The sequence below is a fragment of the Lithobates pipiens genome, unplaced genomic scaffold, assembly GCF_037356315.1.
Source record: "Lithobates pipiens isolate NorthernLeopardFrog02 unplaced genomic scaffold, aLitPip1_a1.2 Scaffold_8, whole genome shotgun sequence".
Lineage (NCBI taxonomy): Eukaryota > Metazoa > Chordata > Amphibia > Anura > Ranidae > Lithobates > Lithobates pipiens.
This window is the reverse complement of record NW_027507903.1, coordinates 309,736,366-309,763,825: the sequence shown is the minus strand read 5'-3', so window position 1 is coordinate 309,763,825 and position 27,460 is coordinate 309,736,366. Positions and strand designations below refer to the sequence as shown.

The 27,460-nt window shown below is 41.8% G+C and overlaps 1 protein-coding gene across 1 annotated transcript in view; it reads left to right on the top strand.

Moving 5' to 3' along the window:
* Positions 1-27,460, top strand: part of ABLIM3 (actin binding LIM protein family member 3) — a 419,647-nt gene that overhangs the window by 206,703 nt on the left and 185,484 nt on the right. The window contains exon 2 of the mRNA XM_077472736.1: positions 11,456-11,599. Within this exon, the coding sequence (XP_077328862.1) occupies positions 11,456-11,599 (144 nt within the window). The remainder of the gene's footprint in view (positions 1-11,455; positions 11,600-27,460) is intronic.

Sequence of the window (27,460 nt, the reverse complement as noted above, 5' to 3'; positions counted from 1 at the left end):
ATGAGCTTTGGCTGTACTTCTCCTTTAAAGCTGAACTCAATGAAAAGTAAAAATCATCCCTTGCAGTGAGGCTGACCGAGAACTACAAAGGTTAAATGTTTGCTTAAGTCTAGGGGGCTGCAAAAAGTAGTTTTACTTAAGCTGGCCATACACAAGTAGAAATTTTGTTCACAATGTTTCATTTTAAGAATGTTCATATGATGTTCTGTTTTAATCTTTTTTATTAAGATTTCAAGTAACAATGAAAACATTATAAAGTAGCAAAATCAAATACAATAAGGAACTCTCATCATAGTCAGTATATAGGAAAATAGTGACATCAACATAAATGAAGGAAGGAGGGTTTAGCCAGTGTCCCATGAAACGGCCATTTGTAGGTATGAAAAACTGCGCCAAGGTGGTCAACTGTGTCCCTTATAGTAGTATAGTAGTATAGTATTATAGTATCATAAAAGACAAATGGGCCTTGAATCAGACCAACATCGTAGGCAGGGCCGCTGATAAGGGGGACCACCAGCCATCCTGTAGGAGGCCCAGGCACATGGGGGCCCAAACAGCGGGGGGAATCAGTGTGGTTGGACAGAGAGGCAATTACAGAACGATGCCCTGTGCGGCTCTCTGCAGCAGCTGAAAGCCAGTTTCTCCCTCTCCCACTTTATGTTGATGTCACCATTTTCCTATATACTGACTATGATGAGAGTTCCTTATTGTATTTGATTTTGCTACTTTATAATGTTTTCATTGTTACTTGAAATCTTAATAAAAAAGATTAAAACAGAACATCATATGAACATTCTTAAAATGAAACATTGTGAACAAATTTCTACTTGTGTATGGCCAGCTTTAGTAAAACTACTTTTTACTACTTCAGCTGCTGCAGAGAGAGATACAGACACAGGGAATCATTCCTGTAATTGCTTCCCCCGCTCCAATTCCCCTCCCTGTTCTTCCTACTTCTGATCCCCCCCAGTGTACCCCCCTGTCACTGTGCCCCCCCCCCCCCGCGGCATTGCAGACTTCCCTGTCCTGTAAAAAAATTAACAGAAAAAAGTAATAATTAAACACTGTAATAATCTTTAAAGACTTTCAAATAAAATAATTTTGGCATTTAAAAAAAAATATTTTTTACTTTTATTTTAAAAATGTAAAAAACAATTAAAAAGGGCTAACACACAGGTTCTCTGTTATGTTTGTGTCTGCTTATAATGATTATAGTGTATTTTTTGTGAAAATATTGTCTTGATATATTTGGGGGGTAGGGGGGGCCTGCCAGGTAGGCTGTACGGGGCCCCGTGATTTGTAACAGCAGCCCTGATCGTAGGCCCGGCAGAGGGGTCAAGCAGGACTACACCCGCCCACCCTACCCACCCGGGCAGGTGATAACTATAGTAGTGCAAAACAAAGTATAACAAATATAGGGGCCACAATGACATCAACCAATAGGCTTGTACATCTATCATAAGATCATCAAAATGCATTGGGATCAGCATCATATCCTTTAAGGTAACTTGTCACACAGACAGAAACCTTAAATCGGAAATAAAGGACGACTAGAGGACCAAAATTGCACCAGTATAAAGAGATAGTGAAAGCAAATAAAAGAAAAAAGAAAATAGGAGAAGAGGGTTAAATAGTGAGGGTATGTCCGTCCAGTTCATTAAATTTTCCATCGCTAGTGTTCATTTTTGGCCATTTTTGGCCACAGTGACAACAAAATAGAAGACGCAGGATGGACTTTTTTCTCCAGCAGACGACTTTCCAACAATGAATGTGGTTTTCATTCGAGAAATTCCATTCATTCCAAAATTGAATTTGCTTTTGGAGTACTTTCAAACAACATTCATCAATTCATTAAATGCATTGGTAATTTCAGTATGAACGTTAGTTCGAAAATCTACTGATGTCTGGCCAGCTTTACCTGATCCTCCACTCCTGCAGGCTCCCTCCATGGTGTAAGATCAATCCCTGCAGCCTCTTGTCCTCCATGCTCTTGCGTTCACAGTCCTCTGATGTAGAGCCCATAGCCCGGGAGGGACAGTCGAATGCTGTAGCGCAGGAGAATACAAAAGAGTTTTGGCTACTGGGAGGGAGTGGAGGATCAGGTAAGTAAACGTGTTTTTTTTTTATATATTGTATTTTCGGACAACAACTGATTACACAAAAATCATATGATCTGGTATCGTGCGAGAAAAAATTCCGTGCTTGTTCGATCGAATATTATCAGATGAACTGTGGTGATCGCCTCTCCAAAGCTGTATACTAACGATCCGATTATCATACGATCTATTCGAAAGTGGTATCTTTCGTATAATTTTCAGATCATGTCTACAGGGCATTAGGAAGGATTTACTAAAACTGGCACACTCAGAATCTGGTGAAGCTGCGCATGGTAGCCAATCAGCTTTTAACTTCAGCTTGTTCAATTAAGCTTTGACAATAAGCCTACATTCACTTTGGAACGATTTGACATGCGATTTGACATGTCAAATCACATGCCAAATCAGAGCTTATTGCCGGCAACGGCACCGTCATAATCGGTGTGACGCCGACTTTGTGGTGCCTCACCAATTCCCAAAAGTAGTTCCTGCACTACTTTTGGTGACTTTGGGGGCGATTTTAATAGACATATGTGCATAAACTCCTTCTCCAGATGGCCACTTAGGGGCCCTCTCCTTCTCCAGATGGTCACCAGGGCCCTATCCTTCTCCAAATCGCCACCCAGGGACCCTCTCCTCCAAATCACCACCCAGGGGCCCTCTCCTTCTCCCTTAGCCACCCATGGGCCCTCTCCTTCTTCATATTGCCATCCAAGGGCCCTCTCCTTCTCCCTTAGCCACCCAGGGGCCCTCTCCTTCTCCCTTAGGCACCCAGGGGCCTTCTCCTTCTCCCTTAGCCAGTAGTCAATCAGAGACCCTCTCCTCCAAATTGCCACCCAGGGGCCCTCTCCTTCTCCCTTAGCTACCCAGGGTCCCTCTCCTTCTCCCTTAGCCACCCAGGGACCCTCTCCTTCTCCCTTAGCCACCCAGGGATCCTTTCCTTCTCCTTTAGCCACCCAGTAACCCTCTCCTTCTCCCTTAGCCAACCAGGGACCCTCTCTTTCTCCCTTAGCCACCCAGGGGCCCTATCCTTCTCTCCCATAGCCACGCGGGGGCCCTCTCCTTCTCCCCCAGCCACCCAGGGACCCTCTCCTTCTCCCCCAGCCACCCAGGGGTCCTCTGTTCGTTCCTCCACCAACCATCCTGGGGCCCTTCACCATCTTTCCTCAGTAGACACCACAGATATGTGACCAGGCTGCAGAGTAACCAATCAGGGGCACGGTTACCTGCATGTTCCCGGGCCAGGGCGGAGATCTCCTCCCGGGAGAAGGTGTACTGTGCAGTGTGCACTCATCAGCCATTGTCCCTGGATCAGAGCCAGCAGGATCCCGATCACCAGCGCGGGCGGCCCTCACAGCCTAGGACTCCCAACAGCCAATAACGGCAGAGTGAGCTGACAGACCAGGCAGCCACTTCCTATTGATGCGGGGACACGCCCACCGCCCGATTCCTCCACATCCTCAGTGTCCTCCTTGCAGCCCCCTCACCTGCCTCTGCCACTCTACCTGGCTCTTCTCTGGCCATCCTCCACCATCATACCTCTGGCTTGGAAAGCCATGGCTGCCCTGAACACTTCCGGGGCCATTGGCTCCCCGGAGCTCCATGCTCCACAAGCCCAGCCGACACCGCCGCCGCCACTCTCATCAGTTGCAGCGCCAGCATTGACAGGTCAAGCCGCCCTTCAGCTCCGACCCAGCCCTTCATGTCCCTGCCAACATGTGCGTACTGCATGGCTCCTCATGGCCATTATGATGAATGTGACAAAGGGGGGAGCCGCAAAGATGTCAGAGTACATTGTGATTCAGCTGCTCTCTGCATCGATGCAGAATTTACAAAGGCTGAATCGCAATCCATCGATGCCCCAATTATATTCAGCACCCTGAGTGAACGTAGGCTAAAACATGGAAGCTGGTTGGTTTCTATGCAGAGTTGCACCAGATTTTGCATGCTCCCTCTTAGTGCTCTGGATTGAGACAAGTAAACACTAAAGAGGGCTATGCTTTATTCATATTTCTTGTCTGAGGTTTACAAGTAAATCAACCTCAATATTTATTATGTGAACCCACAGTCATTTAAATTTGTGTACAAGGTCATCATATAAACTGTCATAGTTGGTCACAATAGATTCAGTTAAAAATTTATATGATTGCTCTGTCATAGTCTGGTAGGAATTTGTAGGCGAGTGCTGACAGGTTGTGAGAAGGAGAGGAAAGGGTGAAGGAATAACCTTCATCATCTGCTGTTATGGCCCTTAAGGGAATAGCAGGTCAGGACAGCGTATCTATGGATGAAAAGCCAGGAGCGCCAGAGCAAGTCTGTGCAGTGTCTGAAAAGGTTATCTAGATGTAATCCTGGTGAAAAGTTTGGATGTCAACCAACGTGATCATGAGCATGAATAGGCTGCTTTCACCCAGCACATGCCCTGAGATCACAATGCTCAAATTAATACATCCAAACCTCTTAGTGAACTCCAGTTTGCTTGGCTGTCACAGCAATCTATACCCTGGAATGTGATGTTGGACCTGGAGCTATTTTTCTGGCTGATCTTTACCAGCTATCTGCTATTGTTCCATAGATTTTAGGCTCTGAAATGGACAGGTGATTATTGTAAAATTAGAGCGCTTTCCAGGTATCCAGATACAGACAAAAGTGGATTTATTACCAACGTTCTCAAAGCTTTCCAATTATTTTCATGCCATTCTATCCAAAGACATTACCATTCTCTTGTGATACAACACAATGACATTTAGTTTGCTAAAGCCCTGGGTATCATAAACAAGTGCCTTTTTGTTTAACCACTTCCAGTCCGGACCAATTCTGGCATTCCTCTTCCATATTTAAGGGCAGCACAGTGGTGTAGTGGTTAGCACTCTCACCTAGCAGTAAGAAGGGTCACTGGTTCAAATCCCTACCAGAACACTACCTGCCTGGAGTTTGCATGTTCTCCCTGTGCCTGCGTGGGTTTCCTCCGGGTACTCCAGTTTCCTCCCACAATCCAAAGACATGCAGGTAGGTTAATTGGCCTCTGTCCAAAATTGGCCCTAGTATATGCATGGGGACCTTGGATTGTGGGCTCCTTGAGGGTAGGGACCAATGTGAGTGTGCAATGTACAGGAATAGGGACAATTGTAGACACTCACTCAGGTTGAACTGGATGGACTGGTGTCTTTTTTCAACCTAACTATGTAAAAAAGATTTAGTTTTTTTGCTAGAAAATGAACCCCCAAACATCATATATATTTTTAGCAGCGGCCCTAGAGAATAAAATGGTGGAAGTTGCATATTTTTATGACACACAATTTTTGTGCAGCGTTTTTTTTAAATGGAAATTGTTTCAGAAAAAAATACACTTTAATGAATTTTAATGCAGAAAAATACAACATAGTACCCAATTGTTTGTTAAAATATAAAGTTACACTGAGTAAAGGCGATGCTTTAAAGTTGGGTCCGCCTGTGGAACGACGCCAAGTTATGGTACCCAAAAATCAATAGGCAACGCTTATAGGCCGGGTTCACACATGTGTGGCCACAGGTTCGTGCCTGGGGTCCGGTGCGTTCCCATTCACCGGTTCAGATGTAATTTATGTACAAATTTTTGTTTGAATTCGCAGCTGAACAGGACCCAAGCACGCACAGGACCTTTTTGCAATCCGCTCTGCGGCTGCCTCTGTGTGAATTGGCTCCATTGAGAGCTGGTCACACTCGCCTGAAAACCCACATCCAATTAACATATATGTGAACCCAGCCTAAAAGCCTTTCGAATTTAACAGTTTAGAGTTAAACCTCGAACACACGATCAAATTTTACGCAGACAAAGCCTCTGACTTTTTGTCTAAAGGCATGTGCCTGGATTTTGTCTTGCATACAAACGGCAAGGAACTGTCAGCCAACAAACGTGATGTACTACGTGGTTTTTCAGCTCTTTAGCGCAACCCTTTGGGCTCCTTCTGCTAATTTCATGTTAGAAATTTGGTGAGTATTGATTCATGCTTTTCATTTTGCGCTTTTCATTTAGTGTTTTTCAGTTTGCGTTTTTCATTTTGTGCTTTTCAGTTAGTTTCTGAGCGGCCATTCGTCAACCAGACATGTTGCGGAATCGGAGGAGATAACGTTTTATTTATTATTGGCCTTGGAGTTATTGCTTTGACCCAAGTCCAGTCCAGAAACAGGAGGAGGAGGATTTCTTGGACCAAAAATTGTATGCTATATTAAACATGACCAATTATGTCATATGCCTTTGCTGTGGGAGCTCCAGGAGAATAATCCAGATGTTTTTTGGAATTATTTCCGAATGATGGACCCCTGCTTGCACAAACTCTTAGTATTGTTGACCCCCTATATTAAGAAGCAGGACACATGCATGAGGCTTTTATTTTATTTTTTGGTTGAATAATGATTTGATTTGTTATATTTTCTATATCTTTGTGTGCATATAATGCACTTTCCAGTTAAGTTCTATTGGCAGATAGCATGTCTAATTTTATTTGTTTTCTTTTTATAAAGAAAAAAAAATAGTGTACAATCATACTTGGCTATGTCTTTTACTTCAAATGACAGTTTGGGAGTTGACAGTTACGTTTAAAAAAATACAATGTAAAATTGAGAAGGGACACCAACATAGTTGTATCTTTGATCTTAAAAACTACGGGATAATGGTGTTGTGGTAACTTGCCCAAAAAAATTTAAATAAATAACAAGTATAATAATAGTATTGTTGATATCACTAGAAAAAAAAGCCTTTGAAAATTTTTTGCCAAAACTCCATCAGTATCACCAGCAAAGCAGCTTCATTATTATCCCATTAAAGAAGAAGATAATTGTGGGCTGCATTTCGAGATTTCATAATTTGCCACGCCACGGATATTAATTCTCCATTACGAACGCTAGTTTACAAGACCGACCGCTTCTGGCTCGTCCTTACTTGTACTTTGGACTTTTCTCTGACGGACTTGTGTACACACGCTCAAAAAATCAGACGACAGACATTTGTCCATGGAAAATGTTAAAACCTGCCTTCCAACATTTGTTCGTGGAAAATCCTACAATAATTGTTCGATGGAGCCTACAAACGGTCTGATTTTTGGCCAACAGCCTATCATCACACATTTCCCGTCAGAAAATCGGATTGCGGCTTTACACAATAGGCCTGTTTGTGGCGACACCTCACATATGTGGTGTGATCTCTGTTTACATATGCATGCAGGACCTATGTGCACTTGAGCATTTGCACACACGCATGGGGGAATGGAGGCAGTTTACATTTTTTGTTTTACATATTATTTTTTTTAGCACTGTACCTTTTTTCTTTTTTTTTTTATCAACTTTATTGCTATTACAAGGGATAGACAACATCCCTTGTAATAACATGGTCTTTATGGAGAGATCAAAGCTTAATTGAATAACCTAAAGTTAGAAGCTCACTGGCTGCCATGCGCAGCTGCACCAGATTTTGCACACTCAAACTTTAGTAAATCAACCTTACAGTCATTAAGGCTCCATTCACACTTGTGCGACTCCAAAGCCGTGCGATTCCCATTGTGACTTTACGGTGCGGTTGAATGCTACTTTTGGTCGCATAGATTTGAATGGCTTCCATTGAAATACATGGGCTGCGACTTGTCATGCAACTTTGTGTCCAAAGTCGCACAAATATAAATGGAGCCTAACTGAAACATATTTAAACATTTATATTATAAATACCTTTTTTCTTTTTCTATAAGTGATCACATAACTTCTGTTCTCAGCTGCTTAAGGGACTCAGGCTGGGTTCACACTGTTTGAATTGGATGCAGATTTCTCCTCATCCAATTCGCATATCAGGGGATTGTGATAGGCTCTCTATGGAACCGGTTCACACACCCATGGATCAGCTCCGTAGCGAATTGCACAGGAGCCCTGTGTGTCTTCTGGTCCATTTCAGATCCAAATTCAGCCAAAAATTTGGACCGAAATCAGACCTTAAACACTGAACAGGGACACACCAGACTCAGAACCTGGAAATGCATTTAATTTAGTAAAAATAAACTGATAAATACCTTTTCTCATCAGCAGTATATAGTAGTCTTGTGACTTCTATCCATATCTGGCTGAGCACTGGTTAAAGCTTGTAGAAGGAGTTTTCATTTTCCTCTGACTGTCTTATGAGGCTGCAGGACCCCTGAACCTCTGTCTGAACAGTAGTGGTTGACCCTGTGCTGATCACATGCACCTTCCCAAGAAAAGAAAAAACCTCTCTAGCAATACACACCAAACTGAGCATGTGCAGAGTTCCCCCAAGGCTCTGTTCTATCAGGAGATGGATTGGGGACAGTAAAAGAAGGGGAGGATCAGAGTAGACAGAATCAAACAGCCTTTTTACACAATGCCCCCTTAGGTTCCACAGTAAGTATAACTAGCATGATTTACTGCATGTACAGACTTATTTTACTTTTGTGGGTTTTGAAACACTTTAAGAAGCAGCAGGAGGCTGGATCAAGCCATGTTTTTAATAGGAAATGCCGTGATTAGTATATTCCTTCAACTGTCCAAATTTCTTGAGCTACAGACTGTTTTGTTATGTGGTTTTAACTACTTATATGTACCGTAAGTAATGTTAAATCACCACATTAGAAAGAGTATTGTGCTGTGTATACACAAATATAGGCTTCTCATTGAGCTTTGTATATTGAAACACGTGTTCTCTATTGTGCAGTGTAGATCAGATTATAAACTTTGCATTGTACTGTATGTTTTTGAACATGAGCTCAGTATCGTGTGTATTTTGGAACAAGACCTTGACATTGTGGTGCGCATTATGTAATCGAATACAATTGTTAATATTATATATTTCATCCTGAAGGTTGCAGCAATTCTAGAGACAATGAGCACTGAATAGGGTTTTGTGTAGAGAAAGACAAGCAGTTGGTTTACTTGAGCTAAGGAAAAGAAAGATGTTACTTTTATTAACCATTCAGAAGTTGGCATTCCTGTGCATTACATAAGCTGTAAAAATCAACTAAAATAACTAAAACTGTCTTAGAACATAAATTTGAGCCTGTTTTAGTACAATAATTGGGCGTGCACAGTTATTTATTTATTTTTTGTTCAGCCAGCGGGCACTGCACATATGAGGTGGATGGAGGAATCTTCCCCTTTGGGACATTGTGTTCTGGCAGCGGCATCTGCTCCTGTGAGAACACACTGATCAGGGGATGCAGCTCATTGGCTGCAACTGCTGATCGATGGAAACATTTTCAACATGTTGGTTGTTCAAGTTGATTAAGCCGTTCCCGCCGGCTGCCTCTTGGGCCTTTATGGGTCCTAAACGCCATAAGGTGGAGACGGGCATTTGGGTCGTGTGACCGCTGTGATTGGCTGTCACAGTGGTCACATCATCAGAAAGCTCCTGATCAATAGTATGGATCTGTAGCTTTCTGGTAACTGCCAGTAAACCACTTACTGTGCAGAGAGCAGGGGGCATTTTCTTAGCACAGTAAAGCCACGTACACACGGGCGGACTGTATGGCCAACTTAGTCCGTCAGACAATCCGACGGACAGTCCGTCCTACTTTCGAATGAACGGACTTGACCACACACGGATGAACAACAGTCCGTCGAAAGCTTGCACGATGACGTGTACAGCACGTACGATGGGACTAGAAATAGGAAGTCCAATACACAGCAATGCAACCTTTCGCCGTGTAAATCCTTTCTGAGCATGCGCCATACTTAGTCCGTCGAACTAGCCTACTCACGAGCGGACTGTCCGCTGAAACCAAAGTTGGACGGACAATATTACGGAAATTCCGAAATACTTAGTCCGCCAGACTGCACGCTGAAAAAGTCAGCTGAAGCCCACACACGAGCGGACTGTCCGCTGAAATGTGTTTCGACGGACTAAGTTGGCCAGACAGTCCGCCCGTGTGTACGCGGCTTTAGTGGTTTACACAAGGCCGCATATATGCTGCCACTCGGCGTGAAGGCCCATGCACTGAGAAGTTGCACATGTGTATTCAGCCGGTGTGAAGAGGTTAAACAATTTGCTTTTGTGGAGCAGGGGAGCCTACACACTGATTGGAATTCATCCGGTCCAGCAGGGAATTTCAGTCAGTGTATAACCAGCTTATCATAATGCTAGAGAAAGCTATGAGGTTGCCCAGATAGCAAGCAATTGTGCTACAAATTAAAAAATGACTTGCTAAGTTATTGCTAGGCTTGCCAGGCTTCAAACGTTTGTTGCACAATTGCAGCAAGTCCGCATTGCATGACTCCAGATGAACTTTCTTTGCAAACATTCTGCAAGTCTGCTGAAAGTTCTGGTTCAGTTATGTTGTGCAATAGTCATCCCACCACAGGGGTCACTGTGGCTGAATTGTCATGCTGTAGACTTGCAGAGCTGTAGCTGTAGACTCACCACTGCAACTTTGCTCTTGCTGAAGACTTGCCACGCAAATTTGCTACAAGTTGGAAAAGTGTCAACTAGAATTTGTGATTCAAGTGCTCTGCAAGTGTACAACTTGCCAGTGAAAATGTGCAGCACGTTAACAGGCTTACAATTCAACACTACTACAAATGTGTGGCAAGGTATCCTTGCTATATGGGTATAGACATGCTTTTTTGATTATATATTTATTTTATTTTTTATTTTTTTTTATTTCTCAAATACAAATCAAATGTGAAACAATTGTATGTAACATATTTGTATTCTTTTATTTTTATGTTGTACGAGGGGTCTTCAAAAAGTTTCCACGCTTTTTTTAACTCTATTTATTAAGAATTTCAAACACAACTTATATCACTTTTCTACATAGTCACCTTCCTTTGCGATGTATTTTTACCAGCGTCGTACCAACTTTTTAATGCCATCAGCAAAAATGTTTTTTGTGGTTGAATACGTAGCCACTGATGCACCACTGCTTTCACATCATCATCACGTGAAAATCTTCTTCCCCAAAAAGGTGGAAATCAGATGGTGCTAAACCCAGACTATAAGCTTGGTGTTCCATAACCGCCCACTCATAAACAGTTCTATGAGAGAGAACTTTATCCCCATACTGAGCACACATGTGGAGATGAATTAGTGCCCCCGGCACACTTTTTGCCCACAAAAAGCGTATGAAAGGACGCTGTTCTTCTTTGGTGTAATTTATAAGTTTGGCAGCCATCTTCACCACCGCATGACAACGCTTCTGCTAAACTGCACGGTCAGCTGGTTTGCCAGACAGATTAGTCATATGGCTCTCAGACATGACCAATTACCACTCCTCCCACCTTCACCATTTCCAATGAAAGTATTAAAAGTTCGGAATCTTTTTGAAGACCCCTCATACTTTATTACAACTGTTTAATAATCCCATGATAATCTTTTTTATTGTTTCCAGCAGTGCCCTACCAACAACACAACTCGTATAGTTCATCGGGAAATGCGGGTCCCATCCAATGCTACCGATGTGGAGAGACGTGTAAAGGAGAAGTAGTGAGGGTGCAAACCAACCACTTCCACATCCGTTGCTTTACTTGTCAAGGTACCACTCACCCATATATTTGTGTGTCCATTTCAAACATATTGTTGATGATGTCATGTATGTTTAATTTCAATTCATAGTAATTTATATACTATGACTTACTTAGGCATGGGGCATTTTAAAAACAGTAGTATGGCCACTTTGTAAATGAATATAAGTTGTTTAGGGAAAATAAGCCTGGAGTAGAGCCTAAAACCCTAAAACGCAAGCCAAATCCTATTCATTTCAGTGGCCCTGTTCACATCTGAGCATTCTGTCTCCTGAAGCAAAACACCTGTAGCTCAAAACAATACATCAGCTTCTTTTTGGCAGGTTGGAGGCAGATTGGGCCCTATAGACTTCAATGGGAATGCCTGAAAATGTGTGAAGTTGTGCGTTTTATGTGCATTTTATCACGTGTCGTCTGCTTAAACAGCAGCTCTCCATCTCTAATCTCCTCCACCTCTCCTCCCCTAGTGCTTTCTATTGCCTTAACAAAAACACCTGAAGCTGTAATAAGCTTGTGAAACACTTGTAATACACTTCTAAAAACACTCCAAAACTTTCGAATAAAAAAATGCTTAAAAGCCGCTCTGCTCTGTAATGAATGCACACGCACAGTGGCACTGACAGCAGTGTGCAGCAGCAAAGAGGATGACACAACACATCTCCTCCTGAGCTTCTCTCCGGTGGTCCCTTCAGTCCACTCCAGTCCAAACAGCACTGACAGTCCTGACACTAGGGGGCCACATCAGGGTTGCCAGCCTCAGTAAAACCAGGGACAGTATGTAAAAATCCTCTCCAGTACCTTCTCAGCCAATAGAAACATGTCTGTGTATACTATGTGTACATGTATGTGTATACTGTGTGATTGCATCCTGTGTGTGTGTGTTTTTGTATACTGTGTGGCCCCATAATCTCTGATTGCATGGGGGCCCCATAATCTCCTATTGCCCGGGGGCCCCATGAGTTGTCAGTCAGCCCCTGGGCTCCAGCCAATCCATTCAGCTCCCTTGCACCATGACATCACACGACACGCTCAGGTACTACCTCTGCCAGACCTGCCCCCCACCGGTGTCGCCTGAGCACACTGTAGCAGGGACACTGATAGTCTCGGTCAGTTCTGGACTGGAACTGCGCATTGTCTATAATAAAGGATTTGTTCGCACCAGCATACATTATTATCTTGTCTGTTAGAAAGGTTTTAAAACATTTTTAATGAGTCTATTTGAATTCACTTAAATGACAGTCTGCGGTGAACACAATCTAAATGCGAAATGCAGAATTTCTCCAGTGGCCTCCAACATAATGCACTGGTATGAACTATGGATTTTCTCTTTTCCAAAAATGTTGCCTAAGCTGGACAATACAAGGAGATACATGACACCACATGCAATGTGAATGAGCCCTGGTCGCATCCAGTGAGCTCTGCTGTTTGTACTATAGTTTAATTTCCTAGAATTCCCACCAAAGCATGCAAACAGATGTCGGCCTGGAGGGAGAATAAGAAAACTGTCAGCCACAGCGTAGCCTTGAAATGACACCAATATTAGTGCTGTGAAGATGGCTGCAGCCCAGTCATGTGCCATATGAACTGAACATTTATAGAGTCATAAATTTAACATACCCATCATCTTTTTGGCAGCTTCAGATCTCTCCTGTTTTTGCTATGAATGTGACTAAATAGACAGTTTACCGTTGACTGCCAAATTTCAACAGAAAAGGATAACATTGAGGGTTATTTACGAAAGGCAAATTAATTTTGCACTATAAGTGCAAACTACAATTGCAAAGTTCACTTGAAATTGCTTCAATGTGCACTTGGAAGTGCAGTCGCTGTGGATCCAAGGGGGACATGCAAGGAGAATAAAAAACAGCCTTTTAGCTTGCAAATGATTGGATGATAAAATCAGCAGAGCTTCCACTCATTTCAGATCTACCCCTTAGATTTATTAGCTGTATTGCCATTCTGAGTTTACCTTCCATGTAGGTTATTTGATTATATAGCGCACATTAGTGTTGGAATTCTGTTGTTATTTTGTTTTTCCCATTCATACTTCCTAGTAACAGCTTGTCGGCTATGTCTTGTATGGATGAATTTCCCTTTGGTAGGATTAGGGTAATAGCATTATGGTTAAGTTAAAGAAGCAGAGGGCAGGATAAAGAAGCAGGATGAAAGGAAATAGAAAATTGAAGGTAATATAATAGATGGGAAAGATAGTGAAAACAGAGATAAATGGACTAAGAAGAAGGGATAAAGGATGGATCCTGATGGAATGTGTAAGAGTGACAATGTGGATGGTGTGTGAGACATATGAGTCATTTTTATCTATTCTTAAAGTGTATGCTACACAAACATTTCATATTCCTGATATGTGGCTGCTTTACCATGTACTTGTATTAAATAGTATCCTGTTCTCTTTGTATCTTTCTTTGTGTGAAATAACTGGTGATCCTGCCAGTCTACCTGCTTTGCTATTGTAGAATAGGCATTAGGAGTTTTTAAAATAATCGCTGCATCGCGATTCAGCCATTCACGATTCTGCATCAATGCAGAGAATAGACTGAATCGAGTGCGGATGACATCATCCTAGCGCTTCAACCTGCCTCTCCTGGAGAAACACAGCAAGAGGCATAGCCTGGTGGATAAAGCCCCCTCCCCTTCCCCGCCTGCCGCCCAGCGCAGTATGCAGTCACATGGACACAGGAGCAGAAAATTAGCTAATGGGCTGACAGCCAGTAGAGTAAAGGGACAGGAGCCCTGCGAGTAGATCCCTCATCAGGAGAGGCATCACAAGAGGCATTTGAAGGGAGCAGAGAGGCAGAGACATGCTTAGAGGAGGGGGAATCGGCTGGCACTGAGAGCAGGTGAGTGCCAGCATCACTGATCCCATCCCTCCACCACCGCCATCCCTCTGCCTCTGACTAATCCCATGTCTCCACCACCACAGCTGCCTCTGACTGATCTTATTACCCCCCCACTCTGACTGATCCCATCCCTCCACCCCCACCACCATGCCTCTGACTATGATGGGATGGTTATGAAAATTGGAGCTCCCGAAATAGGTTATTGCACTAAGATACCCCAGTAGAAGTCTCTTAAGATGAAACGCGTAGGGTTGCTATGCTCGCTGAGCCACATTTTTATTTCTTTGTTGCCTTTTACTTGGATACTTAGAAGCACAGCTTGCCTGTACTCCAATGGTCAGGCTTGTGCTGGCACAACCCCCTGCACAGCTCTTCTATGGGAAGATCGGTATACGGTTCTCTCTCTGTCTCCCGCTGTCACCCCCCTGCAGTCTCCACACCTAGCATTAAAAGCCCCTTATGCAGGAGAGAACCAAGATGTGATAAAAAAAAGAGATATGTATACTGTATATACAGTGGGGACAATAATTATTTAATCCGCTGTGAACTTTGTATGTTTGCCCACTTACAAAGAAATGGTCTATAATTTTTTATCAAAGGTGTATTTTAAATGATAGAGACAGAATATCAACCAAAAATCCAGAAAAACGATACATATGTTATAAGTTGAGCTGCAGTTCAGTGAGTAAAATAAGTATTTGATCACGAAGCAAAACATGACTTAGTACTTGGTGGAGAAACCCCTGTTGGCAAGTAGAGAGGTAAGACGTTTCTTGTAGTTAGTGACCAGGTTTACCCACATCTCAGGAGGGATTTTGGTCCTCTCTTTTTTACAGGTCTTCTCTAAATCCTTAAGATATCTTCGCTGGGCAACTCAAAGTTTCAGCTCCCTGCATAGATTTTCTATAGGATTAAGGTCTAGAGCCTGGCTAGTCCACTTTATGACCTTAATGTTCTTCCCCCTGGCTGCCCCCTAATTGTGACTCTGCCCCCCTCCTGTCCTGTCGCCGCACTCCCGACCCGATGCCCCCCTCCTGTGACGCTGCCCACCTCTTGTAACGCTACCCCCTCCTGTCCTGCTGACCACCCCTCCTGGCATGCTGCCTCCCTTCCGGTCCTGCTGCCCACCGTCATGCTGCCCCCCTCATGTAATGTTGCCCACCTGCTGTGACCTTCCCCTCTCCTGTCCAGCTGCCCATTACCTGTGACACTGCCCCCTTCATGTGACGCTGCCCCCTTCCTGTCACCATGCCCCCCTATTGTCACGCTGCCCACCTCCTGTCCCACTGCCCCCTTCCTGTCACCCCGTCTGGTCCTGTCCAGCTGCTCCTCACCGGTCACACTGCCCCCATCTGGGAGGATTGGACATTCCCAAGGTGTGTGGTCAGAGTGACACTGCCCTCCACCTGTCCCACTGCCTCCTCCTGTCCTGCTGCCCCTCCCCACCTGCCCCCTCCTGTAACACACACCTCCCCACTTGTCCCACTGCCCCTACTGGTCCCACTTCCCTCCTCTTGTCCCACTGCACTCCTCTTGTCCTACTGATCCATTCCTCTAACACTGCTCAAATACCCCTTCTTCTGTCACAATGCCCCCTGTCACAATGGGAGAAGGTGCCAGATGCATGGGGGAGGGGGTGGACTTTCCCCTAAGTAGACAAAAATCCTTGCACTGGCGCTGATACCAATGATGGGGCATTATTCCTCCCACTAATACCAATGATGGGGCACCATTTCTCCTCCTGCTGACCAAAGGCGCTATGTAATCTTTTTACTCCAACTGACCACCAGGTCTGGGGCATTGTCCACTCCTACTGACACTGGGGCATTTTCTACTTCCTTTGGCCACAGTACACCCCCCTGAAGGACAGTAAACTGACCCTTTGTTTAGAAAGTGTGTAAATTCAGTCCGATTGATGTAATCTTGTTGCAGTATCTTTCTGCTTAACACTTTCAACATTCACCTTGAACTTCGTCATCTGTACAATTCTCTGAGTTTTGATAAGTAAAGAATTTTAACAAAAGGATGTGAACATCCTTTAACACTAACACATACTGTACATGGTTCGTTTAGTCACTTTGGTGATCATTATCACTAGGATAGTAAGTGATGGGGAACCCAGAATTCTAAATTTGTCCCCAGTAGAGGCAAAATCTTCGAGGGGCAACACTTATTCTTGTGACAGTGGTCAAAAGCGGGCTTTTCCTTGATATTGGGAAATTTTCCCCAATACTTCCTTATATATCTCTATATGGGGATGCAGACAGAACTAAAAACCTGGCAGAGGTTGCTCACCCTTCCCCACAGTATCCAAAACAAAGAAAAACATCTGGCTTGAGTTCTACTTTAAGTTGTGTTACCAACAATACTAAATCAAAATAAAAATTATGTAATAATGTCCACCACATGAAAAAATACTGAAATAGCAGGAACACAGTGAAAATCGAAAAAAGCCTGGTATCAATGAACAATGTCAGTAGGTTAGTATTTTTGAGACATCATTAGACAGAAGACATCAATGACGACATGTTGATAAGGGAATCTTGTGAGGAAACCGCCACCAATTGTATGAAGGCTTACTGGAAAGGTTGGACTTAAAGGGGCATATGCCTCTTAAGTCAAATGAACTTGTGGTGATATACACCCTTGATGATGTAGAACCAACAGTAATCTGGATAACCAAGATCACACTAGAACTTAAACGGTACTGGTCTCCAGTGTATTCTCAAATGGACAGGAAATATAGTTCAGATGGTGAGGAGGATGGCCAGGGAGGATTAACATGCTCACACGATGAAACCAAAATGGAAACAAAGGTTCCACATAGTGTGATGTTTTTTTTTAAATTGTTTTAATAAAAAGTAAAAAAGTTTGACAATCACATTTCAAACGTGATCAGCGATTAAAAGACATAAGATGGCACAATGGTGATGGCAGAACTACACCCGACGTGTTTCGTCCGATTAGACATCATCTGAGGTATATCTGGTGTATACCCCAGGTGATAATCAGACAAAACATTATGTGGAACCTTCTTTTCCATTTTGATTTCATCGTGTGAGCATGTTATTTCTCCTGGCCACCCCCCTCACTATCTGATTGGTGGCGGTCTCCTCACAAGATTCCCTTATCAACATGTCTTCATCGATGTCTTCTGTCCTATTGATGTCTCAGAAATACTAACCTACTAACATTGTTCATTGATATCAGACATTTTTGGTCTTCACTGTGTTCCTGTTATTTCAGTATTTTTTCATGTGGTGGACATTATTACATCATTTTTATTTAGTATTGTTGGTATCACACCTTAACTTGTTCACTATTTAAGCGCTGCATTTTTTTTTCTTTTTTGGTTTTTGTGCTGTTTGTCTTGGGCTATGCTGGCTGCTTAATCCTTTTTATTACACAACACAGTTTTACATATGACAAATTTTTGAGTTTTACATGATGCACTTCTCTTCCCAAAGTAAAAGCCTCAGCTAGAGTTAAAGCAAGACAAGGAAAGCCATGCCTGGTAGGTGGAGTTCATCTAATGCAATGCCTGCAACACACCTTCATTGCTATATAAATAATATGCAGTGTCATCCATCAGAGACAAGAGAGTTGAACAGCTTCAGAATAATAGCCATGCTGAAGTGCCATTTAGAAATCTGATCTGCAAGGCTATTCAATGCTGTGACCAGTGAGAAGAACATGGCTTTTATGGAGCCAGCATAAAGACATGCCTTTAACTCCTTTTATAGATTTTAAAAGCTGATGTTACAGTTCTCCCTATAGGCTCTTGCTTTTTTTTTTTTTTTTACATTGCTCACCTGAAAGAAAAATGTTTTGTTTTCATGTTTCTAAAAAGTGAGGTCCTACCCTTTGTCTAGACCCAACAGATAATTCAGAAAGTATTTGATCTCCTCAACTGAGTCAACTGCATGTTTAACCACTTGACCACTGGGCACTTAAACACCCTTAATAACCAGACCAATTTTCAGCTTTCGGTGCTCTCACATTTTGAATGACAATTACTCAGTCATGCAACACTGGACCTATATGAAATTTTTGTCCTTTTTTTCACACAAATGGAGCTTTCTTTTGGTGGTATTTAATCACCGCTGGATTTTTTATTTTTTGTGCTATAAAAGAGAAAATACTGAAAATTCTGTAAAAAAATGAATTTTTCTTTGTTTTTGTTATAAAATTTAGCAGATTAGTAATTTTTTCTTCATAAATTTTGGCCAAAATATATACTACTACATATCTTTGGTAAAAATAAGTACAAATTGGTGGATATTATTTGGTCTTTGTGAAAGTTATAGAGTCCACAAGCTATGGTGCCAATATCTGAAAATTGATCACACCTGAAGTACTGACGGCCTATTTCAATTCTTGAGACCCTAACATGCCAGAAAAGTACAAATACCCCCCAAATGACCCCTTTTTGGAAAGAAGACATTCTAAGGTATTTAGTAAGAGGCATGATGAGTTTTTTGAAGTTGTCATTTTTTCCCACAATTCTTTGCAAAATCAAGATTTTTTTTACTTTTTTGTATTTTTTTCACAAAATTGTCATATTATCAGTTTATTTCTCACACACAGCATATGCATACCACAAATTACACCCCAAAACACATTCTGCTATTACTCCCGAGTACGGCGATACCACATATGTGAGACTTTTACACAGTGTGGCCACATACAGAGGCCCAACATGCAGGAAGCACCATCAGGCGTTCTGGAGCACCAGGGACAATTCTGACATTTCTGTAAAAATCATCATTTATTTGCTAGAAAATTACATAGAATCCCAAAACATTATAAATGTTTTTTTAGCAAACACCCTGGAGAATACAATGGTGGTCGTTGCAACTGTTTATCTCGCACGGTATTTGCGCAGCAATTTTTCCAATACTTTTTTTTGAAAAAAAAACATTTTTGTGCTTAAAAAAAAACACAGTAAAGTTAGCCCAATTTTTGCATAATGTGAAAGATGAAGTTACGCTGAGTAAATAGATACCTAACATGTCACTCTTCAAAATTGCACACGCATGTGGAATGGTGCCAAACGTCGCTACTTAAAAATCCCCATAGGCGAGGATTTAAATTTTTTTTACTGGTTATATGTTTTGAGTTACAGAGGAGGTCTAGGGCTAGAATTATTTCTCTCGCTCTAACGTTCGCAGCGATACCTCACATGTGTGGTTTGAACACCGTTTTCATATGTGGGCGGGACTTACGTATGCATGCGAGCACATGGGGACAGGGGCGCTTTAAAAAATTTTTTTTTTTTTTATTGTTCATTTTACTTTATTTCTTTTAGTTTGACATTTTTTCCCCCAAAAATAAATTTTTTGATCACTTTTATTCCTATTACAAGGAATGTAAACATCCCTTGTAATAGGAATATGGCATGACAGGTCCTCTTTACAGTGAGATGTGGGGTCAATAAGACCCCGCATCTCACCTCTAAGCTGGAAAGGTTGAAAAAAAAAAAAAAAAAAGATTCTGGGTTTGATCGTATTGGCGAGTCGGTAGAAGCCCCGGAGGGCGGCGGGAGGGGGGGATGTCTATGGCTGGGTATTGCAGGGTATCACCGACTATGGCTGGGTATGGCTGGGCATTTAAATGTTTTTTTTTTTTTTTTTTTTTTTTTTTTTTCTTTTTTTTTCCCCTTGAATTATACACACGAAACTAAAAGGGTAAAGATATTGGGGGTAGAAGGCATTTACATGTATAAGCACATATATAGATGTATGTATATAAGGTAAAAATTCTTTTTTTTTTTTTTTTTTTTTTTTGTGTTTTATATGGAATATTAACACAGTAAAGATATGAGTGAATATGGGAAAATGGGGTTTTTTTTTTTTTTTTTTTTTTTTTTTTTTTTGGTAATATGGTATACTAACACAGTAAAGATACGAGTGAATATGGAAAAATAGGGTTGGGGGTTTCCTCTCCCTTCTAAAAATTTTTTTTTTTTTTTTTTTCCTTGGAACTATCCACACGAAACTAAAAGGGCTAAGATATTGGGGGTAGAAGGCATTTACATGTATAAGCACATATATAGATGTATGTATATAAGGTAATTATTTTTTTTTTTTTTTTTTTTTTTTTTTTTTTTTTTTTTTATTATTTATGGAATATTAACACAGTAAAGATATGAGTGAATATGGAAAAATGGAGATTTTTTTTTTTTTTTTCTTTCTTTCTTCTTCCTTTATGTAATATGGTATATTAACACGGAGAAGATACGAGTGAATATGGGAAAATAGGGCTGGGGGTTTCCTCTCTTTTAATTTTTTTTTTTTCTCTCTTTTTTTTTTTTTTTTTTTTTTCTTTTCTCCCTCCCTCTTTTTCTCCTCTCTTCCCCCTCCCTTTCAGGGGTTACGGAGAAGAGAGGAAAAAACGAAGAAGCCTAATGTTATATAGTATGATATGAGCTTTTAACACTAGAAGTAAAAATAGTAAATGAAGATAAGAAAAATTAGGCAGCAATGGAAAAACTGACGAGCAGCCGATCTAGACCAGCGGTTCCGACTGCCCCCCTCTTAATAGGGACCTTACTGGTTAAGTAAGTTAGACTTTTTTTTAAGTCATCATAGAGTAGTGTAAGTGTAGGAAAGAGTGAAGCGGTGAACTGTTTGATAGAAGTGTTAGGATTGAGTGAAAGTAACGTGAAATTTGAAATTTTCTTCTTTTTTTTTTTTTTTTTTTTATTTTTTTTTTTTTTCTCTCTCTCTTCCCTCTTCTTCCATTACCTTGAGAGATCCCTTGAATATTAAGGGATAACTCACTCCCTCTAGAAATTTTAATATGGAGGGGTTAAAAATCTGTTCTTTTAACGCAAGAGGCCTAAACTCTCCCTCAAAAAGAAGTCAAATTTTAAACTTCTTCCACAAACAAAAAGTAAATATAATCCTTTTCCAGGAAACACATTTTCGTTCAGAGCATATTCCGAAACTAACTAATAAGTATTATGCTAATTGGATCCATGATACATTTCCATACTCCAAGTCGAGAGGGGTATCAATAGCATTTCATAGAAACACGTTATATCAAATAATTCAGGAGCATAAAGGGAAAGATGGAAGATCTTTGGTGGTAAAGATAAAACTATTTGGCAAGATGTTTACAATCATTAATATCTATCTACCAAATTATGAACAAATCGAGTCAGGGATAAAAATCCTAAGAAATGTAATGGATAGCGCAGAAGGAATAACAATAATCGGCGGAGACTTAAATTTTATAATGGATATGAAAATAGATACTACTAATATTCATCCTCAGAGGAGAAATAAACATCTAAAAGAATTTAAAGAATTACTAGATGAATATCAACTGATTGATATATGGAGAGTACAACACCTAAAAGAAAAGAACTTTACGTATCACTCTAATATTCATGATTCCTATCATAGAATAGATTATTTTTTCCTGAGCCAATCTGGATTATTGATGTCCCCAACAACAGAAATAGGAGGATTTTTATGGTCAGATCATGCACCAATATATGTGGAATTAAAAATAATGGAAAATAAAAAAACTAGGGGGTTATGGAACCTTAACGATAATTTACTTAAAGATAGAAAATGTGAGGACGACATACAGCGGGCGATAAAGGAATTCCAGCTAATTCACGATAGAGATAATACCTCAATTCCTATACAATGGGAAACTCTAAAATGCGTACTGAGGGGACTGTTCATCAAGCACGGATGTAGGATAAAAAGGGAAAAGGAACAAAAAAAAGACCAACTACTGGGGGAAATTAGGATATTAGAAGGAAAACATAAACAGAGTTTAAAATTAGAAGATAACATACTTTTAAAAGATAAAAGAATTGAACTGCAAGCCGTGCTTGATGAGGAGTCCCTTCGTTCAAGAGATAAGAATAGAACACAATGGTACTATTATGGTAATAAAACGGGAAAACTACTCGCAAGAACATTAAGAGGACAACAATCTAGGACATCTATAGCTAAGATCTTAAAGATAAACGGGGAAATAACATATGATCCAACTGAAATTGTAAAAACATTTCAAGAATATTATGATAAACTATATAATATAGAAATACAACAGGAAAATAAAAAAGAAGAAAGGGCAGAAAAGATTAGAAAATATATTAACGAAACAGCGTTACCAAGATTTTCTAAAGAAATAACTGAGAAATTGGAAGAAGAAATTACAACAGAGGAGATCCAACAGGCAATTGCCGAACTGGCCCTGGGAAAGAGCCCAGGACCAGACGGTTATACAACTAGGTTTTACAAACGGTTTCAAGAATTAATCATACCCATACTTAACCACTTGCCGACCGCCTAACGCCGATGTACGTCGGCAGAATGGCACGGGCAGGCATAAGCACGTACATGTACGTGATTTGCCTCCCGCGGGTCGGGGGCCCGATCGGGCCCCCGCCCGGTGCCTGCGGCGGTCGGTTTTCGTTCGGGAGCGATCCCGGACGAGGGGACGGCCATTCATTCATGGCCACCCCCTCGCGATCGCTCCCGACGAATAGAAATCCCCGGTGACATCACTTCCTCTCCTGTAATGTAAACACAGGAGAGGAAGTGATGTATTCTCTCCTCCGTGTCGGTATTTTTCGTTCCGACACGGAGGAGAGCGGATCAGTGAGTTGCACCAACACATCCCACACACAGTAGAACATGCCAGGCACACTCACACCCCCCCTTTACCCCCCGATCACCCCCCCAATTACCCCTGCCCCCCAGTCACAGTGACACCAATGTCATTTTTTTTTTTTTTTTTTTTTTTTTTTGCATTGGTGTCATTTGTGACTGTAATAACTGTTAGGGCAGTTAGAGTTAGCCCCCTTTAGTTCTAATGTACCCCCCTAACCCCCCCAATAAAGGTTTAACCCCGTGATCACCCCCCGTCGCCAGTGTCACTAAGGCTGGGTTCACATTGCAGCGGTTTATGAGAACGAATGTGATTCGCACCGCACTGCAGTGCAAATCACATCCGATCTCTGTGCGATTCGAGTTCAGCCATTCGCCGCACCCGCCGCACCCGCCACACCCGCCGCACCCGCCGCAAATTCGCACGGGACCCTTTTTTTGGCCCGCAGCAGAATCGGATCGCATGGGTGTTCACACCATGCGATCCGAGTTTGCAGATCGCACTGCGATATGCGAACTGATCTGGGGGTGTCAGTAACATTTCACTGACACTCCCAGCAGTTCGCATAGGGCAGTGTGAACTGCCGCCGGGAGGCATGCGATGCGGGAACCCGCCGCGGATTCGCGGCGTTTCCGCATCGCTCCAGTGTGAACCCAGCCTAATAAGCGATCATTTTTCTGATCGCCGTATTAGTGTCCCAGGTGACGCTAGTTAGGCAGGTAGGTATTTAGGTTCGCCGCAGCTTTTTATAGCGCCAGGGACCCCCATATACTACCGCATAAAGCCCCCTGATTGCCCCCTAGTTAACCCTTTCACCAGTGATCACCATATAACTGTTACAGGTGACGCTGGTTGGTTAGTTATTTTTTTATAGTTTCAGGGCACCCGCCATTTATTACCTAATAAAGGTTTAACCCCCTGATCACCCGGCGGGTGTCATTTGTGACTAATAACTGTTAGGGCAGTTAGGGTTAGCCCCCTTTAGTTCTAAGGTACCCCCCTAACCCCCCCAATAAAGGTTTAACCCCGTGATCACCCCCCGTCGCCAGTGTCACTAAGGCTGGGTTCAGATTGCAGCGGTTTGAGAACGGATGTGATTCGCACTGCAGTGCAAATCACATCCGATCTCTGTGCGATTCGAGTTCAGCCATTCGCCGCACCCGCCACACCCGCCGCACCCGCCGCAAATTCGCACGGGACCCTTTTTTTGGCCCGCAGCAGAATCGGATCGCATGGGTGTTCACACCATGCGATCCGAGTTTGCAGATCGCACTGCGATATGCGAACTGATCTGGGGGTGTCAGTAACATTTCACTGACACTCCCAGCAGTTCGCATAGGGCAGTGTGAACTGCCGCCGGGAGGCATGCGATGCGGGAACCCGCCGCGCATTCGTGGCGTTCCCGCATCGCTCCAGTGTGAACCCAGCCTAATAAGCGATCGTTTTTCTGATCGCTGTATTAGTGTCACAGGTGACGCTAGTTAGGCAAGTAGGTATTTAGGTTCGCCGCAGCTTTTTATAGCGCCAGGGACCCCCATATACTACCGCATAAAGCCCCCTGATTGCCCCCTAGTTAACCCTTTCACCAGTGATCACCATATAACTGTTACAGGTGACGCTGGTTGGTTAGTTATTTTTTTATAGTTTCAGGGCACCCGCCATTTATTACCTAGTCTCACTAGTGTACCCCTAAATTTAGGGGTGTCTACTTTCCAAAATGGGGTCATTTGGGGGGGGTTTGTGCCATCTTGGCATTTTATGGCCTTCAAAACTGTAACGCCCTTAGAAAGCCTGAAGGCGGTGCTTGGTTTTCGGGGCCCCGTACGCGGCTAGGCTCCCAAAAAGTCCCACATATGTGGTATCCCCGTACTCAGGAGAAGCAGCAGAATTTATTTTGGGGTGTCATTTCACATATGCCCATGGCATGCGTGAGCAATATATCATTTAGTGACAACTTTGTGAAAAAAAAAAAAAAAAAAAAAAAAGTTTGTAATTTTCCCGCAACTTGTGGCAAAATATAAAATATTCCATGGACTCAACATGCCTCTCAGCAAATAGCTTGGGGTGTCTACTTTCTAAAATGGGGTCATTTGTGGGGGTTTTGTGCCATCTTGGCATTTTATGGCCTTCAAAACTGTAATAGGTAGTGAGGAGTGAAGTCAAATATTTACGCCCTTAGAAAGCCTGAAGGCGGTGCTTGGTTTTCGGGGCCCCGTACGCGGCTAGGCTCCCAAAAAGTCCCACATATGTGGTATCCCCGTACTCAGGAGAAGCAGCAGAATTTATTTTGGGGTGTCATTTCACATATGCCCATGGCATGTGTGAGCAATATATCATTTAGTGACAACTTTGTGAAAAAAAAAAAAAAAAAAAAAAAGTTTGTAATTTTCCCGCAACTTGTGGCAAAATATAAAATATTCCATGAACTCAACATGCCTCTCAGCAAATAGCTTGGGGTGTCTACTTTCTAAAATGGGGTCATTTGTGGGGGTTTTGTGCCATCTTGGCATTTTATGGCCTTCAAAACTGTAATAGGTAGTGAGAAGTGAACTCAAAAATTTACGCCCTTAGAAAGCCTGAAGGCGGTGCTTGGTTTTCGGGGCCCCGTACGCGGCTAGGCTCCCAAAAAGTCCCACATATGTGGTATCCCCGTACTCAGGAGAAGCAGCAGAATTTATTTTGGGGTGTCATTTCACATACGCCCATAGCATGTGTGAGCAATATATCATTTAGTGACAACTTTGTGTAAAAAAAAAAAAAAAATTTTTTTTTTGTCATTATTCAATCGCTTGAGGCAAAAAAATAAAATATTCAATGGGCTCAACATGCCTCTTATCAATTTCCTTAGGGGGTCTACTTTCCAAAATGGGGTCATTTGGGGGGGTTTTGTACTGCCCTGCCATTTTAGCACCTCAAGAAATGAGATAGGCAGTCGTAAACTAAAAGCTGCGTAAATTCCAGAAAACGTACCTTAGTTTGTAGATGTGACAACTTTTGCGCAAACCAATAAATATACAATTATTGACTTTTTTTTTACCAAAGACATGTGGCTGAATACATTTTGGCCTAAATGTATGACTAAAATTGAGTTTATTGGATTTTTCTAATAACAAAAAGTAGAAAATATCATTTTTTTTCAAAATTTGCGGTCTTTTTACGTTTATATCGCAAAAAATAAAAATCGCAGAGGCAATCAAATACCATCAAAAGAAAGCTCTATTTGTGGGAAGAAAAGGACGCAAATTTTGTTTGGGTACAACATTGCATGACCGCGCAATTACCAGTTAAAGCAGCGCAGTGCCAAAGTGTAAAAAGACCTCTGGTCATTTACCAGCAAAATGGTCCGGTCTGAAAGTGGTTAAAAAAACATATAACTCTATAACGAAAATACAGTCCTTTGCACCACAGAGTACAGAAGCTCACATCGTATTAATCCCTAAACCAGAAAAAGATCATACACAAAGTAAAAATTACCGCCCTATCTCATTAACAAACATTGATATTAGATTATATTCAAAAATTATTTCTAATAGATTAACCCCTATCTTGCCAGAATATATAAAGCTAGATCAAACGGGTTTTACAAAGGGGCGGGAAACTAGGGATAATATAATGAAAACCTGTACTCTTCTGGAACATGCCCAGAGAGCCGCCATCCCAGCCTGCTTATTAACCATAGATGCTGAGAAAGCTTTTGATAGGGTGGGATGGCGGTTCCTAGAGGAGGCACTAATACAGTTAGGATTAGGCCCAAAAATGTTAGGCTGGATTATGGCACTATATGCCAATTCAAGAGCCAAGGTAAGAATAAACGGAATGCTATCAGAATACATAAAGATATCGAATGGAACCCGCCAAGGTTGCCCCTTATCCCCTTTATTATACATAATAGTGATGGAACATCTAATCAACGCAATTCGGAAAAATAAAGATATACAAGGGATAAAAATTAGGGATAAAGATTATAAATTGGCCGTATATGCGGACGATCTGTTATTATATATAACAAACCCAATTATAACAATTCCTAATATAATAAAAGAATTAGACCGATTTGGGGAATTTAGTAACTTTAAGGTAAACTACGAGAAATCAGAAATGATGAACATCACAATAAAAGAAGAATTACAGATACTCTTGCAGGAGGATTTTCCGTTTAAATGGCAAAAAGAGGCAATCAAGTACTTGGGAGTTATGATTCCGAAGGATTTGAAACAAATACAAGAATTAAACCATAATATGATCATACGTAAAACAATAAAACAAATGCAAAAATATGAAAAAGCAACATATTCATGGTTGGGTAGAATAAATATAGTAAAAATGGAGATACTGCCAAAGATATTATACATATTCCAAACACTACCTATTGTTCCATCT